Source organism: Lingula anatina, chromosome 9, assembly GCF_051362555.1.
Source record: "Lingula anatina isolate TDL-2025a chromosome 9, LinAna3.0, whole genome shotgun sequence".
Classification (NCBI taxonomy): domain Eukaryota; kingdom Metazoa; phylum Brachiopoda; class Lingulata; order Lingulida; family Lingulidae; genus Lingula; species Lingula anatina.
The window spans coordinates 19,655,092-19,671,094 of record NC_141775.1 but is presented as its reverse complement, the minus strand read 5'-3'; the positions used below and the strand labels follow the sequence as shown (position 1 = coordinate 19,671,094).

Sequence of the window (16,003 nt, the reverse complement as noted above, 5' to 3'; positions counted from 1 at the left end):
CTACTGTCAATCAAGACAGACAATAGCTTGTATTTCAAGAAAAATATATTTATTTTTCATTAATTGCAAAGGTCAACAGTTGTGTCTCAAATCTCAGCATTACAGAGAAGACAGAATTGTTGATAAACTTCCTGGTATAATGCCAGCTAAATCACTGCACTGAAGTCTGTAGTTAATACTGCTGTTCGTTATTATTAAATACACCTTGCATAACACTAATATATACGCATATCAGGCTTGGATTAACTTCATTCTGTATAAACAATAACATATGCACATAATTGATGCATAAACAATATAAATTTTGATCAACCAATGCTGAAGTTTGTAAGCATATTATATGAGGCCCACCATGCTAATGAAATTTTTCTGACTGAATAGTAAAAAGTACAAAATCCCGCAACAACCAAGTGATATTCTGGACCAATACTACATACTGTATGTAAGACTAGAACAAGTGATATTCTGATCCATACTACATACTGTATGTAAGACTAGAACAAGTGATATTCTGGTCCAATACTACATACTGTATGTAAGACTAGAATATCTGAAAAAGATGACTTCATTTTTTACATATCATGGCTCCAACTTTATACATAAGGCTATCAAGACGCACAGAGATGCTTTGTAGTTTTAAGAAATCTTATGCTGCACAACGTTTCTTATACTGTTACACACCCACAAATGATCACACACATACACACACCCTTATACTTTATAAGATAGAGATAATATATGTTTGTAAATCAAAAGTATTAAATTGACATTCTAAAGAAGAGAGAGGAATTCTATTTATGTGGACAAACACTGTACACCACAGCGTATAAAAACAGTTCTGTCTATTTTAATAGAACAACCTATTTTAAAACAACTTGGCTCCTTGCACTTGACAGCATAGTGCTGTTTCTTTTTGTTAAATATAAACAACAGTTAAACCCCAGAGGGAAATTCACTGTTACAGTTGTATCTGTTTTGTGATAATTGAAATTTATGAATAATGATAATATGCCAATGACTGAAATAAACAGAACAAGGAAAACAAGGGATCATTTGACCATTCAAAAAGCTAATTTAAATCATAATGCAGTCTGTACAAAAAGAGATATAAAAAATATGGTAATGTTAATATATATATACAAATATATGACTAAAATGGCATCCAGAGTTTTGGAGTTTCCAGTAGACTACCAGTAAGCTGTATTATCATCATGTCTCCCCTCCCTTTCTGGAAGACATTATGATTACACTGGGGCCGGTTTCACAAAGCAGTAGTTAGTTAGCGATCGGTAGTTAGCCTATCGCTAGTTATAGTGCCGTTTCACGAAGCAGTCGCTAGTTCTCTCGCTCGTTATTGTCTCGTTGTTGCCTTGGATATTTAACGACTGGTCAGACCAGTCGCTAAATCTAGAGTTTCATCGTACGCATGCGTAATGAATGAAATAGAAAGGTTGCTTAGTTACCGTTGTCTGTCGTTTGTCTTTGTATCCAATATGGCGGCTACTTTTCTTGCTATCCGTACCGCCAGACAGCAACGTAGACTACGACGTTTTCATGAAAGGCAGAATCTATTAGAATATACACACGATGATGCAATTTACGAGAGGTTGCGCCTAGCTGTGACAAAAAGAGCGGCAAAAAGGTGGTGGAGATCCTTTACGACGACCTCAAAGCAGACGTTCTTATGCATTTCCAGCCACCAAAAATTGGAGAGTTAGTGCTTTCGTGACACTTTTACGCAAGAGTTCCACTTCCGGCAGACGGTTTCGAGACTACGGTGAGTAACGAGAGAACTAACGACCGAACTTTACGACTGAACTTAGCGATGAGTTAACGACTGCTTCGTGAAACACCCCTCGAAAATCGCTAGGTTTGCTCGTTAGCGAGGTAGTTCAGTAGTTAGTTGTTCTAACTAACTACTGCTTTGTGAAACCGGCCCCAGGTCAGTCTACAGTAAACTGCCAGTAAGCTGTATTATCATCATGTCTCCCCTCCCTTTCTGGAAGACATGATGATTACACAGGTCAGTCTACAGTAAACTCTTAAACTCTGGGTACAAAAGGACTGCCTTGGCATGAACCCCCCCCACCCCCATACACCAGTAGTTACAATGTATTTATTTACTTAAGCACCCAAATAAATTTAACATGGATAAAATGATATTGGCATTATTATGAACTGAAACAATGGTTACCATGTCACTGTATATGACGACATGGTCTGTCATGGCATGTTGTCATGGCAACAGTTACCATGGTACTGAATGTCAGGTCATGGACTGTCATGCCATGTTGTCATGGCAACGGTTACCATGATACTGAATGTCTGGCCATGGACTGTCATGCCATATTGTCACGGCAATGGTTACCATGGTACTGAATGTCAGGTCATGGACTGTCATGGCATATTGTCATGGCAATGGTTACCATGACACTGACTGTCAAGTCATGGACTATCATGACATGCCATATCTCTTTGTTCTTTATTTTGATAACTCTCTAAATGCAGTATGTCAGCAGTGAGAGGGGGGTACATGGTAAACACCAAGTATTCTGACCACAGCACCAATGTTAAGAGTTCATACTCTCCTCTCTCTCTACTGGTACACAGCTCCTAGTAATGTTCTCTTCACTGTCTTCTGGCATATTTCATGTCCTGATAAAATATTTCAGTTTCCATGTGCTTTACTTTCCTTTCTGTCCCAAACTGACCATGAGCAATTATTATTTACGCCTCACTATCTGATGAGTTGATGTAGTTCAAACCTCACTATCCGACCGTTCCCTCACTTCCATCTCCAGTTCCACAGTATTGCCATGCTTGTGTGTCCGCATCAGTTCATGGTCTTCTTCTACCTGGCCCTCAATGGCCCTCCTCACCTGCAAGCACAAAATGCAGGCTGATTGCATTACCCCATGCTGTGATTTGTTAAACTTGTTCCATCATTCTCTGACCTATACTTTGAGAGTGTAACACCTTACACAAGACTTGGGTCACACAAGATTTAACAAAGGCTGAGTAATACTGTAACAACTTTTAAACACATTAAGCATTTACTTTTCTAGTGCCAAATAGCAGCAATTCTGATGTTTACAGTGTTATATAGTTATGATAGTAACAAGTTGATGTGTGTTTACCTCTTTAAGTGCAACCACTCCTACCAACCTCCCTGTATTGGTGACATAGGCATGGTTCAAGTTTACAGTATTATATAGTTATGATAGTAACAAGTTGATGTGTGTTTACCTCTTTAAGTGCAACCACTCCTACCAACCTCCCTGTATTGGTGACATAGGCATGGTTCAGGCCTAGCAGTGAGAACAGAGAGTGAACCTGAAACATAGCCACAACCACATAGTGAGAAAGAAGTGAAATGGTGAAGTCTTAACTACTTAGGTACTGTAAAGAATGCATGTACAATTCAGTTCTCCCATGCCATTATGATGGATCCATTTCTTCCAAGAATAAGCTGAAACACTTCGAAAGATTCCTCTGCATTGATGCTAAATTTTTTTTTGATTAAATGATCCTCTCTTTTTTCAATTCCCCAGTCATTATTGAATTTTGGAAAGTTTTATTTATGTAAAAGACAGAGATGCGGATAAAATGAACATTCTTGAAAACCAGCCATGCATTTTCTAAATGTTCTGTTTTTTTTTCATCTTACTTTCTGTAAGGAAGTCCTCTCCACTAGCTGGAAGGGGGCGGGGTTTATCTGAGCCTCTTCAAACTTCACCTGACATTTCAACTGCTCTTCCTCCCACTGTCTTTGCTACAGAATAAACATCAGTGTCAAAACAATGTCATGCTACTGTCAAAAATATTACACCACTGTCAAAAAATGTCACACCATGTCCGAGAAAAAAAAAACTGTAAAAATGTCAAAACATCCAAACAACATCACACTAACATCAAAACAATGTCACACTATGTCCAAATATACCACACCACTGTCAAAACAATGTCACACCATGTTTTTAAAAAAAAACCTTGTAAAGATGTCTCACTACACCCAAACAACATCACACTATCATCAATACAATGTCACAACACTGTCAAACAAATGTCACACCATGTCAAAACAATGACACTATCATGACCATCTACAGTGCTCTCCAAAATTAGGACAGCAATCCAATCTAATGTTAGCAGTAAGCAGAACAAGACTAAACTTATCAAGAATCATTCAAATTTAGGAAACTGTTCATTGCCATTGTCATATAAGATGAGCTTTAATCAGGCTATACAAAATGGCAACACTGCAAGGAGGAAGAGACTAACCATATCTAGAGCACTACAAGCAGTGCATTACTGTGCAATAAGAGCCAAGGGCGAAGCCAGAATTATTTGAAGGGGGTAGTCCATGGAATTGAAGTCTCCCCTTCCCCTGCTGACGTGGGGTTCGGGGCCCACTGATATTTTGGTATTTTATTTGGTGAATGGTGACATCTGGTATAGTTTAAAACTATGATTAAGCTACACAAAATTCCTATTTCAAGAGGAATTATAGGTGTGATTTTTTTCTCAGTAATCGAAGGGGAGGGGAGGGGTCAGGACCCCCCTAACACCCCTCTTAATATCTGCCACTGAGAGCTGTGCTATTTCATGACTACTGGAAGAAATAAAACTGACCAGCAATGGAATTTACAGACCCAGGCCCAGTGTAATACCAACTGTGTCATTTTACATCTATAGAGAGCAATAAAACAGGTTGTCATTAATATCTACAGAGCCAGACCCTGCTTCATATAATAAAGCCTTCCATCTTAACTGCAAAAGCCTTATAGTGATCCAAGAAGGAATTTAACCAATTCTTAGCCTATAAAGTTGTAATTCAGTAGAATGTGATACACTTTTATGTAAGTTTTTTAAAAAATTGAATCTCAAGACTTATTTTTTTATTTTTGTTATTGATTAAATATTATGATTTTCATTCACAGTGACAGTTGTGAAATATTTATACTATTATACTTATAGTTTTTGGCATGACTTAAGGCTGTCAAAATGAAGCAGTGTGAGTTAGGTTCAAGTACTAATATTGAATATCTAGGATAAAACCATAATTCACATCTTAACTACTATTTGTGCCTGGGGATGGGATGGTATAGGTCACACTTTATGTCTATTATTTGACATTTCAACCCTTATTATCTGCCCCTGACATCAATAAGTAAACAAAATGTAACATATATTTTTAAAGAAGCAGCATATAAATTGGCATATTATACACTTCATCACTTTCTTTCTGGTTTCGAAGCTTCTGTCAAAATAACCGCCTTCATCTGCCTCTTCTGAACATGGTTTTAAATTCTTTGGTTGGGTTTGACTGAACTAAACAACATTAACAATATGTCAGTTTAAGAATAAAGACATTTTTCTTCAATGACCAGTGAATACTGGCAGCTAATAATTACCTCCAATATTTCATTGTCTCTCAAGAGTATCTACATCATGGAATGAGGCAATATTCGCTGCCAAATATTAGCTGTTGATTGAAGAAAAACTACTTAATTGTTCTAACATAACACAGCGGATGTAAGTCTTCTCTGATGTCAGTTTATAAATGAACACAGCACACATCATGCTACTGGTACTTTACCTCTTCTTCACTCAAATCTATCACTCTCTGTGGAGGCTTGCAAATGAAGAGAAATAATCCAATGACAGAATGATAACTTTTTGAAATCAGTTATTTTTGAAGTATAGAAATGTGCCATTTTAATACATAAACTACGCAACATCTTTATAAAGGTTATTGATCTCATCACCTATACCTTTCAAATAAAATATCGGGTTTTAAAATAACATTCTATTGTTAACCAGGTAGGGTGATTTCAGCTAAGTTAAAAGTCTCGTCTTTAATTCAGAATTTATGTTGAATGCAATAAAGACTTTAAAGAAAAGCAAACTTTTAAGTCATTTTCTGAAACTGGTTCTAGATACTCTCTAAAGTCAATATAGTATGTAACCATGTGTCAGTTCACTGCAAGCTGTTCTAGTGAAGACACTAAGGCTCTCATCACTGCAAGTTCTACAATCATGACAAAATAAATTCTAAACACAACACACACTTGATAAACATATCAAATATACCACACATCACACCTTACTTGATGCATTTCCGAAATCAACTTACCGTAATACAAAGAAATATCCATAAAATTCACTAACATCATTTACCTTTTCTTCATCTTAAAAAAGTCTGAAAATTTCAGTTATACAATCTGCTGACCTGTTATGTGATGTATTCACCAAGTCAAGCAATTTTAATGGACAAACTTAACAGACAGCCAACCTGTAGTCCATACACCCCTAAACCAGTGTCTGGGGTATAATACTACTAGAGTATCACCACAAGTGATATAATATTCCATAGGAAAGCTAGACATCTAAAATATATACATGTATAAACTAGCAAGAAAAGCATGTCTACTAAGTCACTTCTAAAAAGCAACCTTAAAATTAGCCTTCAACTATGAAATATATGGTAAGCCTATAAAATTCCAAAAAATTAAAGAAATAATATTCATATCGATAAAATCATAATTAATAAATAATATTATACATAAAGAAACAACTGCTTTACATCCCAGTTGTCAAATGACTGTTTCAATATAACTTCTTTTGGCACATTTCTGGGTCTCTTGACCCAAGACTGATCTTGTGATGGACAAATGACAATTTCTTGACCTTTACCTCTGACCTCTCCCTGATCTTTACTTCACCTCTGACCTTGCCCTGACCTTCACTTCACCTCTGATCTCCCCCTGACCCTGACTGGACCCCTTTATCCTCCATGATATCATTATTAGCTCTGGGATGCAGTAACTGACACATAACAATATTTATTACTTTTAAAAACATCACTGATAATTACTGACATGGGTAGTGGCAGTATTTCAAAAGTATAATTTCCACAGTGCAGCAGATCTGCCAGCCTCTGTTTATTTTGTTTATGAAAGCATGGTTCAGGACTTACCTGTATGTTCATCACTTTAACATTTTCTCTAGTAAACCCATGACATTAAACTTACCTCTTGTAAGTCCATGACATTAAATTGAACACTTTTGCCACTTCGCACAGAGTCAGTATATTGCTCGGGGAAATCGTCTAGAAGAGACCTCTAGTGGAGAAAATGCAGGGAAAGGAAAATGAAGAAAAACATGCAACAGAAAGAATTACCATGACAACAAATACTAGGTTTACACTCTCATTTCAGTAGCCAAGAAACCTAACTTCTTGAGAAAAAAAAAATTTTGGCGAACAGATAAGTTGTATCAATGTTGATTACATCTATGAGAGTGTAATACCTAAAATTGTTGACTGCAAATCAAACTATCTAAGAAACAGCAAGTGCAATGTAACTTTCAACCCAATATTAATAGAAAACCACTGTAAATAATACTGATCTACATACTGAGCCTCCTTAAACATCAACAATAAATATGTGCATATGACAATCCATCACTTGAAGCCTTGCTTTGAAATAAATATTTGGAAAATTGTGTATTTGACAATAATGTGATCAGCAAATATAAGGGTATGGATATCATGCACATGCTATCAAGGTACAAGGTACATTGTTGACTGATAGGATATTAAATATGCTGCACATGCACATAACAGAGTTGACTAATAAGGTATAAGACTGGGTTACCATGCCTAGATCGATCTTAGAAGATTGAACTATCTCCAAGGGGTTTCTCCCTAAATTGCTTTCAGCTTAAGCAGCTTAGATGTCTGGCACATCTGCTAAAGCTGCTTAATGAGTTTATTACCCCCTAACAGCATCAGTGGGTGTGCGAGACATCTAAGCTGTTAAATTTGATAGCAATTTAGTGGGAATCCCCCTAGACCGATCCAAAGTTAGTGCGATAGGCTCTGGGAATGGTGTCTTAAATATGCTGCACATCAAAGTGCTGGTTTAATGGTGTTTTAACTGCTACATATCATGTACAGGGATGGGAACAAACAATGTTTGGAGAGAAAGGAACCTGCACCTACTTTTCAACACTGACGTCTCCTACTCTTGTAGCATTTCTAACAAAATGTAGTTGTCTTTTCTGCTAAAACCTTGGGAAATTTCCATCCCTGTAATTCAAAATTTGAAGGAGGATGCTCCCATCCCTGTACTATAAAATTTAAAGAGAATGTAAGGAGGAAGGGTATTTCTTGACAACTGAAATCAAATAATAAAGGTGTTAGTATACATAAAGACATATTTTTAAAGCATGCCAATGGATGAACCACCATAAATCATAAGATTTTAGGCCACCAGGCCTCAACATGCAAGGTATTTATGCTGTACACAGGAAAGTATAGACAGTAGGAAGAAACATGATAGTCACATTAGTAGATGTCAGATGAAGATAACCATTGTGCAGGAGTGGGGGGGGGGGGGGGGGGGGGGGGGGGGGAGTGGCAGTCAGTTAAGGAACTTCCCCAAATATGTACAACTAGTAATATTATAAGCTGGTGCACAGAGAAAGCAGATAGCAGCTGACCCCTGTCAACGTCAGTGCATGTTCATCTTCATTTTCAACTGGTTTTTGTTCATATGCCATTTTATACTTCCCAACAGAATTGTTTGCACAATATCATCTGTTAAGAATGTTATAAATCAGTGTTCATCCATTGAATTCAATTGGGCAGCAGCCATTGGACAATTCCCCTCATAACAGTTTACATGATAACACCACCCCTATACTATTACCACCATCACTGAACAACAACTGAGGACATGATCTCACAAATCGATCCTCTGCACCAAGGTGGCAACCTACAGGGAGAGTAAATGTGCTCTAACTTGTGATGGTTCTTTGATATCTGCATGTGTCATTTATTAAAATGCCAGACATATTTATGGGATTCGAACTACATGAACAGTCAGAAAACCAGTCCAGTTTTTTTAGTGTCTCATCTTGGGTTGCTCTGAAGTTCTTTTGGATGTGAAGACTATTAATTGATTACAAGAAAGAAAATAATAATACAATTGTTTACAAAATAAAACTGTATATCAATCCAAGCAGTCAGAGTCTCAAGAATATATGTTTCAATCCAAATGTAAATGATTTTGTAGACAAAACATATTGGTTTTCACTGCGAGCAGAAAAAAATATCAAAACAGAAGCAACTTTTGGTGCAGATGCTATTTTTGTTAGAACACCCCTACAAAATGATTAGAATCTACTTTTCATTACATTTTGACAATTGGGTTCTGTTCTTTTCAATCAGCAGTAAAGGTGTATTTCTCTATAGTTTCCTAAGTCTATCTATAACAACATTACCTGTAGTCATGCCTTTCTGTCTCATCCTCAAAAATGATCACAGCAAAATAACAGCATTCCAATCTTATTCTTAGCAAAATCTATACAGAAAATTGATAACAACCTGCAACTTTGACAACTGCAATCATCAAGCTGTACTTACAGACACAAGGGGAGCTCTGAAAATTTTACCATATAAGAAAACTAAAACTAAGCCACACAATGGCAACAGACTTGCTTGAAACTACAAACATAAAATGGGTTATGATAAAACACACTCACAGCAATCTGCTACAAAAATTAAATTACCTACACACTGCAGTCAAAAGTTGTGAAACAATGGCAAAACATGTGGTCAAAAGCTGTGGTCACATGACTAGATAACAAGTCACATGATCAAATAAAAAGTGGTTTGTTAAGCAGCAGCCATCTTCTTACCAGCTTTACATGGGCATGTTTGCCACGCCTGTGTAAGAACCTGTCAGACTCAGGGTCCAACTCATACAGGGAGGAATCCTGTCAATTGTGAAATATAATATGATAACATACATACAACTCATATAGGGAGGAATCCTGTCAATAGTGAAATATAATATAAAAGCAGACAATCATTCAAATAATACCCAGACCATTTCACTTACAGTTAATATCAACATTTCACCAAATCAGACAGACCATGAGAATGAAACTATATGCTGTATATAACACTAAGTGTACAGTGCATACGGCAGTTGGCTGTTAGCCCAGGCTTAATACCACACACTAACTGTTGTACTGACTCAGAGGGCAAACAGTTGACAAGCCTGGGTAGATACAGGTATGTTGACCTTCAGGTAGTTTTAATGGTGTAATACCACACACTAACTGTTGTACTGACTCAGAGGGCAAACAGTTGACAAGCCTGGGTAGATACAGGTATGTTGACATGTTGACCTTCAGGTAGTTTAATGGTGTCTGGATGACCCAAGTATCAGTATCACACTTTTAAACCTTACATCATGGTCACTCTATTACTATATATATATATATATATATATATATATATATATATATATATATATATATATATATACATCTTCAAGTATTAACTATTCACTTCAAACTGGTACTTCATGTATGCAAAGACCTACAGCACATGCAAAAAGATATAAATAAATCAAAAATAACATTAAACACAGATGAATAGATAAATGTAAACTTAGCCACTACCCTCAAGATGCTATGTATAATATGATATATATATATATATATATATATATATATATATATATATATATATATATATATATGTCTCTTATGATATTCACGGTGCTATACATAATATAATATAACTAGATATACTGGAGTCCTCTTACTGTTAATCCTTCATAAGTAGAATACAGAACCCTGTAAATATTGACTTTTAAACTGAAACATTCCATGCTGTTTACAGTTTGTTGCCATAGTTACCTGAGCTTCATCATCTTCGGAAGCCGTACTGTCCGCGATACTTTCTTTACTTCGAGATTTGAAAATCTTTGCCAGCCCAATGCTGAATTTCTTTTCTGTAAAATCAAAATTAATCAAACTTCATTATCAAAATAAACAGAGAAAGGCACATGGAAAACAATAGTGTGATGGTAAATAAACCTAAGGGTGTATATACTATATAGGTACCTGTTATAGAGGGTTAAAATTATCTTTTTAAATGTAAGCAATTTTTAACCTCATCTTGCATCAAGCTAATGTAAAGATTACTTAATAATCACATTACTCTAATTCAGTAATTCTAAATAATTATTCATGATCATTCATTTTTTTATACCAAATTATAAACACTATACCCTTCTTTTTTTTTTTTTTTTTTTTGAGAAATTGCAGTGTGATTTTAATAAAAACTGGAATATTTTCTAGACAGTCCTTTAACTTAGCCATGTTCTTAATACATCAAAAGTTAACTTTCAGACCAGTGTAGTATCCCAGAGCTGGCTAACCTAACTGTGGACTGGGTGTGGGGCTTGTCTTGGCAGACCCTGGTGGACTAGAGCGAGGTGAAGACTGAGGACTTCCTTTAGGACTGGCCCTGGGACTAGCCCGGGGGCTGGGACGGGGACTCTTCTTTAATATCCCTCTCTGTGGTGCCTTGGTGTACTTGTGCGGTTTCAGCGTGTCTCCATTAGCTGTTTGTTCTGGTGGCTGGAATGATGGCAGAGATAATGTAGTAATATCATTTCACATATATTATCACACCATCTGGATTGGTCTAACTCCCAGGGAAGTCTCAATAAATTGCTATGAAATAACTGGCTTAAATGTCTGTCAAGCCCACCAAATAAGCTAGGGGGTAAAGATAATTACACCCTAACAGCTTTACTAGGCCTGAAAGACATTTAAGCCAGTTAAGTCGATAGTAATTAAGTGAGGCTCCCCTGGGAGATAGATTGCTCCAAACATCTGTGGAATGGTCCCTATGATTATCATTCAAATCCACAAACACACACACTGTTTACCATGGAGTCCAGCTTCAACTGGACCTGTCCACCACTGTCCACCTTGCTGGCTGCAGGGGTCACCGTAAACCTGGCCGATGGCTGGCGGTGGACCTTCACAGCGTTCAACATATCTCCACTGCAGGCTGCCATTGGTCGCGTCCCTTGGTATCGCCTTGGGACTCCCTCTTCTCCAGTTGTTCCTTGGCTCTCTTCCTCTCCTCCTCTTCCTGTTGCCGTTTATGTAATGCTTCTTCCACTGCTGCCAGGCGGCGCTGTCGTCCAAGCTGAGCCTCCAGTAGCAGTTCCAGCTCCAGTCTCTGTACAGACCCAAGGAGAATCATGGACTCTGGAAATATACACAACATAATGGATTTGATTGTCTTCTGAATGACATATCATTATATTGTATACATATAACAATATGTTAGTGGTCTAAATACTAAAAATAAATGTCTTATATATAACTGTTATAAACTGTTTGATGAAAAAGTTTATCGGAATATCAGAGGAAAGGTGCTTTCAAACCTGATAATATCATGTAAAACTGACATACTGGAATATAACACTAAGTAAGAAGACTACAGAACAGTGTACAATGTTCAGTTAATAAATCCCATGTCTTGGAATCTCACAGAGGTCCTGATATGCCAGTGCTATGTTCAAGGTATAACAGACAGGACAAAATAAGGGTTAGAGGAGGAGTTTTCACACATATATTTTGATTTTTAAAAATCTGACTGGTTCAACACTGCTTCCACGAACCATGGTTCCATCCCTGGATAAAAACACATCCTGATTGGGATTTCAGACATGCCTCTGTTTGATTTGTAGGAAGAAAATCAAACTTTCTCCAGTGCCATTACACATGTGTGTGTACCCTACCTGGGGCATCCACCAATGGGAATGTCCTTAACTTGGATGTCTCCAACAGATTCTTCACATCCTGGTATGTGGCGATATAGCTGATAAACCTGATGTCACGGATCATGAAGTCCTCCACAAACACATTGTGAGTGCTGCAAAGACACCAGACATTATATATATATATATATATATATATATATATATATATATATATATATATATATCGCATGAAGTCCTTCTCAAGTACATAATATGGGCTGCAAGAAGGATATGATAACACATCTGACATGGAATATTTCACGTACAGAAAAATGTTTTGTACTGAAAGTATTACCTGGACTTGGAGGGGATGATATCACATATTACCTGGACTTGGTAGGGATGATATCACATACTACCTGGGCTTGGAGGGGATGATATCACATATTACCTGGACTTGGTAGGGATGATGTCACATATTACCTGGACTTGGTGTGGATGATATCACATATTACCTGGACTTGGTGGGGATGATGTCACATATTATCTGGACTTGGTAGGGATGATATCACATATTACCTGGACTTGGTGGAGATGATATCACACATTACCTGGACTTTGTGGGGATGATATCACATATTACCTAAACTTGGTAGGGATGATATCACATATTACCTGGACTTGGTGGGGATGATATCACATATTACCTGGACTTGGTAGGGATGATATCAAATATTACCTGGACTTGGTAGGGATGATATCACATATTACCTGCACTTAGTGGGGATGATATCACATATTACCTGGACTTGGTAGGGATGATGTCACATATTACCTGGACTTGGTGTGGATGATATCACATATTACCTGGACTTGGTAGGGATGATATCACATATTACCTAGACTTGGTAGGGATGATATCACATATTACCTGTACTTGGTGGGGATGATATCACATATTACCTGGACTTGGTGGGGATCATATCACATATTACCTGGACTTGGTGGGGATGATGTCACATATTATCTAGACTTGGTAGGGATGATATCACATATTACCTAGACTTGGTGTGGATGATATCACATATTACCTGGACTTGGTAGGGATGATATCACATATTACCTGGACTTGGTAGGGATGATATCACATATTACCTAGACTTGGTAGGGATGATATCACATATTACCTGTACTTGGTGGGGATGATATCACATATTACCTGGACTTGGTGGGGATCATATCACATATTACCAGGACTTGGTGGGGATGATGTCACATATTATCTAGACTTGGTAGGGATGATATCACATATTACCTAGACTTGGAGGGGATGATATCACATATTACCTAGACCTGGAGGGATGATATCACATATTACCTACACTTAGAGGGGAGGATGTCACATGTTACCTAGACTTGGAGGGTATGATATCAAATATTACATAGACTTGGAGGGAATGATATCACATATTACCTAGACTTGGTGAGGATGATATAACATATATTACCTGGACTTGGTAGGGATGATATCACATATTACCTAGACTTGGTAGGAATGATATTACTTATTACCTGGACTTGGTGGGGATGCTATCACATATTACTTGGACTTGGTGGGGATGATGTCACATATTACCTGGCCCCCGTTTCACAAAAAAACTTAAGCCTGTTCCCCTGACTAAGAACTTGGTTACCAACGTAATTAACTCGTTACGTCACTAAGTCCCGTTTCACAAAGAATCTAAAAGGTCGCTTACGTCATTTTTTTCTTAGCTGCTAGTCGACGATGTCTAGCCTCCTCAGAAGGAGACTTAAGTCGGCAAGCTCAACTAAAACTCGGTAAATTACAGCATAAACAACAAAAATTTGGAAAGAACATACCTCCTTCAAGATATAGTGTTATAATGTCCTTGAATTGCACCGACATTTATTGAACATTTAAATAAAAAATAAAATACACCTTCATCCAGCCGATCGTGGGTTTGTTTAGGGGGCGTCTCGATAGTCCGAAGGTTCATTGGTCCGAAGGTTCATTGGTCCAAAAAGTGGTAACATTTTCATCGATTTTTTAATCAAGGGTTCATTGGTCCGAAGGTTCTATAGTGAACATTCGGACCAATGAACCTTCAGACTATTGAACCTTCGGACTATCCCTACGGCCCCTTTGTTTATGTTTTTGACCGCTAGATGTGCAACAGCGGTGTTCCAAGACAAGATAATGTTTTACTGTTGCTTTGAAGTTGTATCGAAGTAAACTAATCAATAAAGTTCAAAAACAAACTTTGTTTGTGTTTTGGCTGACTTTAATTGTTAAGCGATCATTCTCGGCCGAAAGAGGCCATGAAACATCATGTCTTGTGAAAGTTTTGAAATTTTACACCTCCTTTTCTTGAAGAGTTTCCCGTGCACGTTGACTACGGTAAGCACCCCAAGCTAAGATGTTAGATTCTTTGTGAAACACTCCTAGTCGAGCTTAGTCGACTAGGGATTTAAGATTCTTTGTGAAACGGGGGCCTGGACTTGGTAGGGATCATATCACATATTACCTGGACTTGTTCGGGATGATATCACATATTACCTGGACTTGGTGGGGATTATATCACATATTACCTGGACTTGGTGGGGATTATACCACTTATTACCTGGACTTGGTGGGGATGATATCGGGCAGGTAAGGCAGCCTTTTGATCTGGATGATGCTGTCATAAATGGACGGCTGGAGACTGTGGGCGACTGCATTGGCTATCAACACTGCTATCTGGAGTATACAAATGATATATAGACAAGGCAGCAAAGCTGTCAAATGTACAGACAAAAAAAAACAAAAAAAAAACAGAAAATAAAGATGCAAAAAAGGTCATTTTGTCAATTTTGATGCAATAATAAATAATGCTTATAATAGCACTGTCAGTCAACACTGATTTAAATCATGCACAACAGGTAACATGGTCAATAACAGGAGCGGACCCAGAGATATTTTCTGACAGTATTCCAAAGTATCTATTTTGATCCATCCTCCATTTTGAAGGTCTTCCAACAGAAAAAAATAGATACCAGTCAATACTGTACAGTCAATTACATAAGTAACATAATGATGAAAGACATAAAAAATAATACAACTGCTTATGTGAAAATAGAGAAATGTCAGAGCCTCAGGGGGATGAGTGTTAAAAGTCACAAATGCAAGTGCTTGAGAAAAAATTATAAAGGAAAACATAACAAAACTAGAAAAGCGCTCCGAGAGTGCAGACCTCTGCCAAGGCAGAAATTGTTGATTATTATTGATTATTGTCCTCTTTGGCCCACTTCTGACAGTTCCTGAACATTTCAGCAAAATTGGTCTATAACTTTTGGAGTTATGTTGATGACAGACAAACAGGGGTGAAAATATAACCTCCTTGGCAGAGGTAAATATAATTCCA

The 16,003-nt window shown here is 37.3% G+C and overlaps 2 protein-coding genes and 1 long non-coding RNA gene across 6 annotated transcripts in view; 1 reads left to right on the top strand and 2 right to left on the bottom strand.

Moving 5' to 3' along the window:
* Nucleotides 1-16,003, top strand: part of LOC147760101 (uncharacterized) — a 215,946-nt gene that overhangs the window by 60,848 nt on the left and 139,095 nt on the right. The gene's annotated exons all lie outside the window — the stretch shown is intronic.
* LOC106181119 (uncharacterized) overlaps nt 1-16,003 on the bottom strand; it is a 48,620-nt gene that overhangs the window by 7,363 nt on the left and 25,254 nt on the right. The window lies entirely within an intron of this gene.
* On the bottom strand, nt 1,027-12,044 carry LOC106157924 (uncharacterized). Of its 3 annotated transcripts, none has more exons than XM_086995362.1 (7): nt 11,757-12,044; nt 11,241-11,442; nt 10,717-10,811; nt 7,035-7,124; nt 3,668-3,772; nt 3,247-3,333; nt 1,027-2,879 (listed from the first exon to the last, which is right to left on the bottom strand). In XM_086995362.1, the coding sequence occupies exons 1-7, from the start codon at nt 11,886-11,888 to the stop codon at nt 2,760-2,762; spliced, it is 831 nt and encodes a 276-aa protein (XP_086851488.1). In that variant the 5' UTR covers nt 11,889-12,044; the 3' UTR covers nt 1,027-2,759. The 3 variants fall into 3 exon arrangements, with proteins under 3 accessions (XP_086851488.1, XP_086851489.1, XP_086851490.1); XM_086995363.1 differs by lacking the exon at nt 7,035-7,124 and adding an exon at nt 5,600-5,635; XM_086995364.1 differs by lacking the exon at nt 7,035-7,124.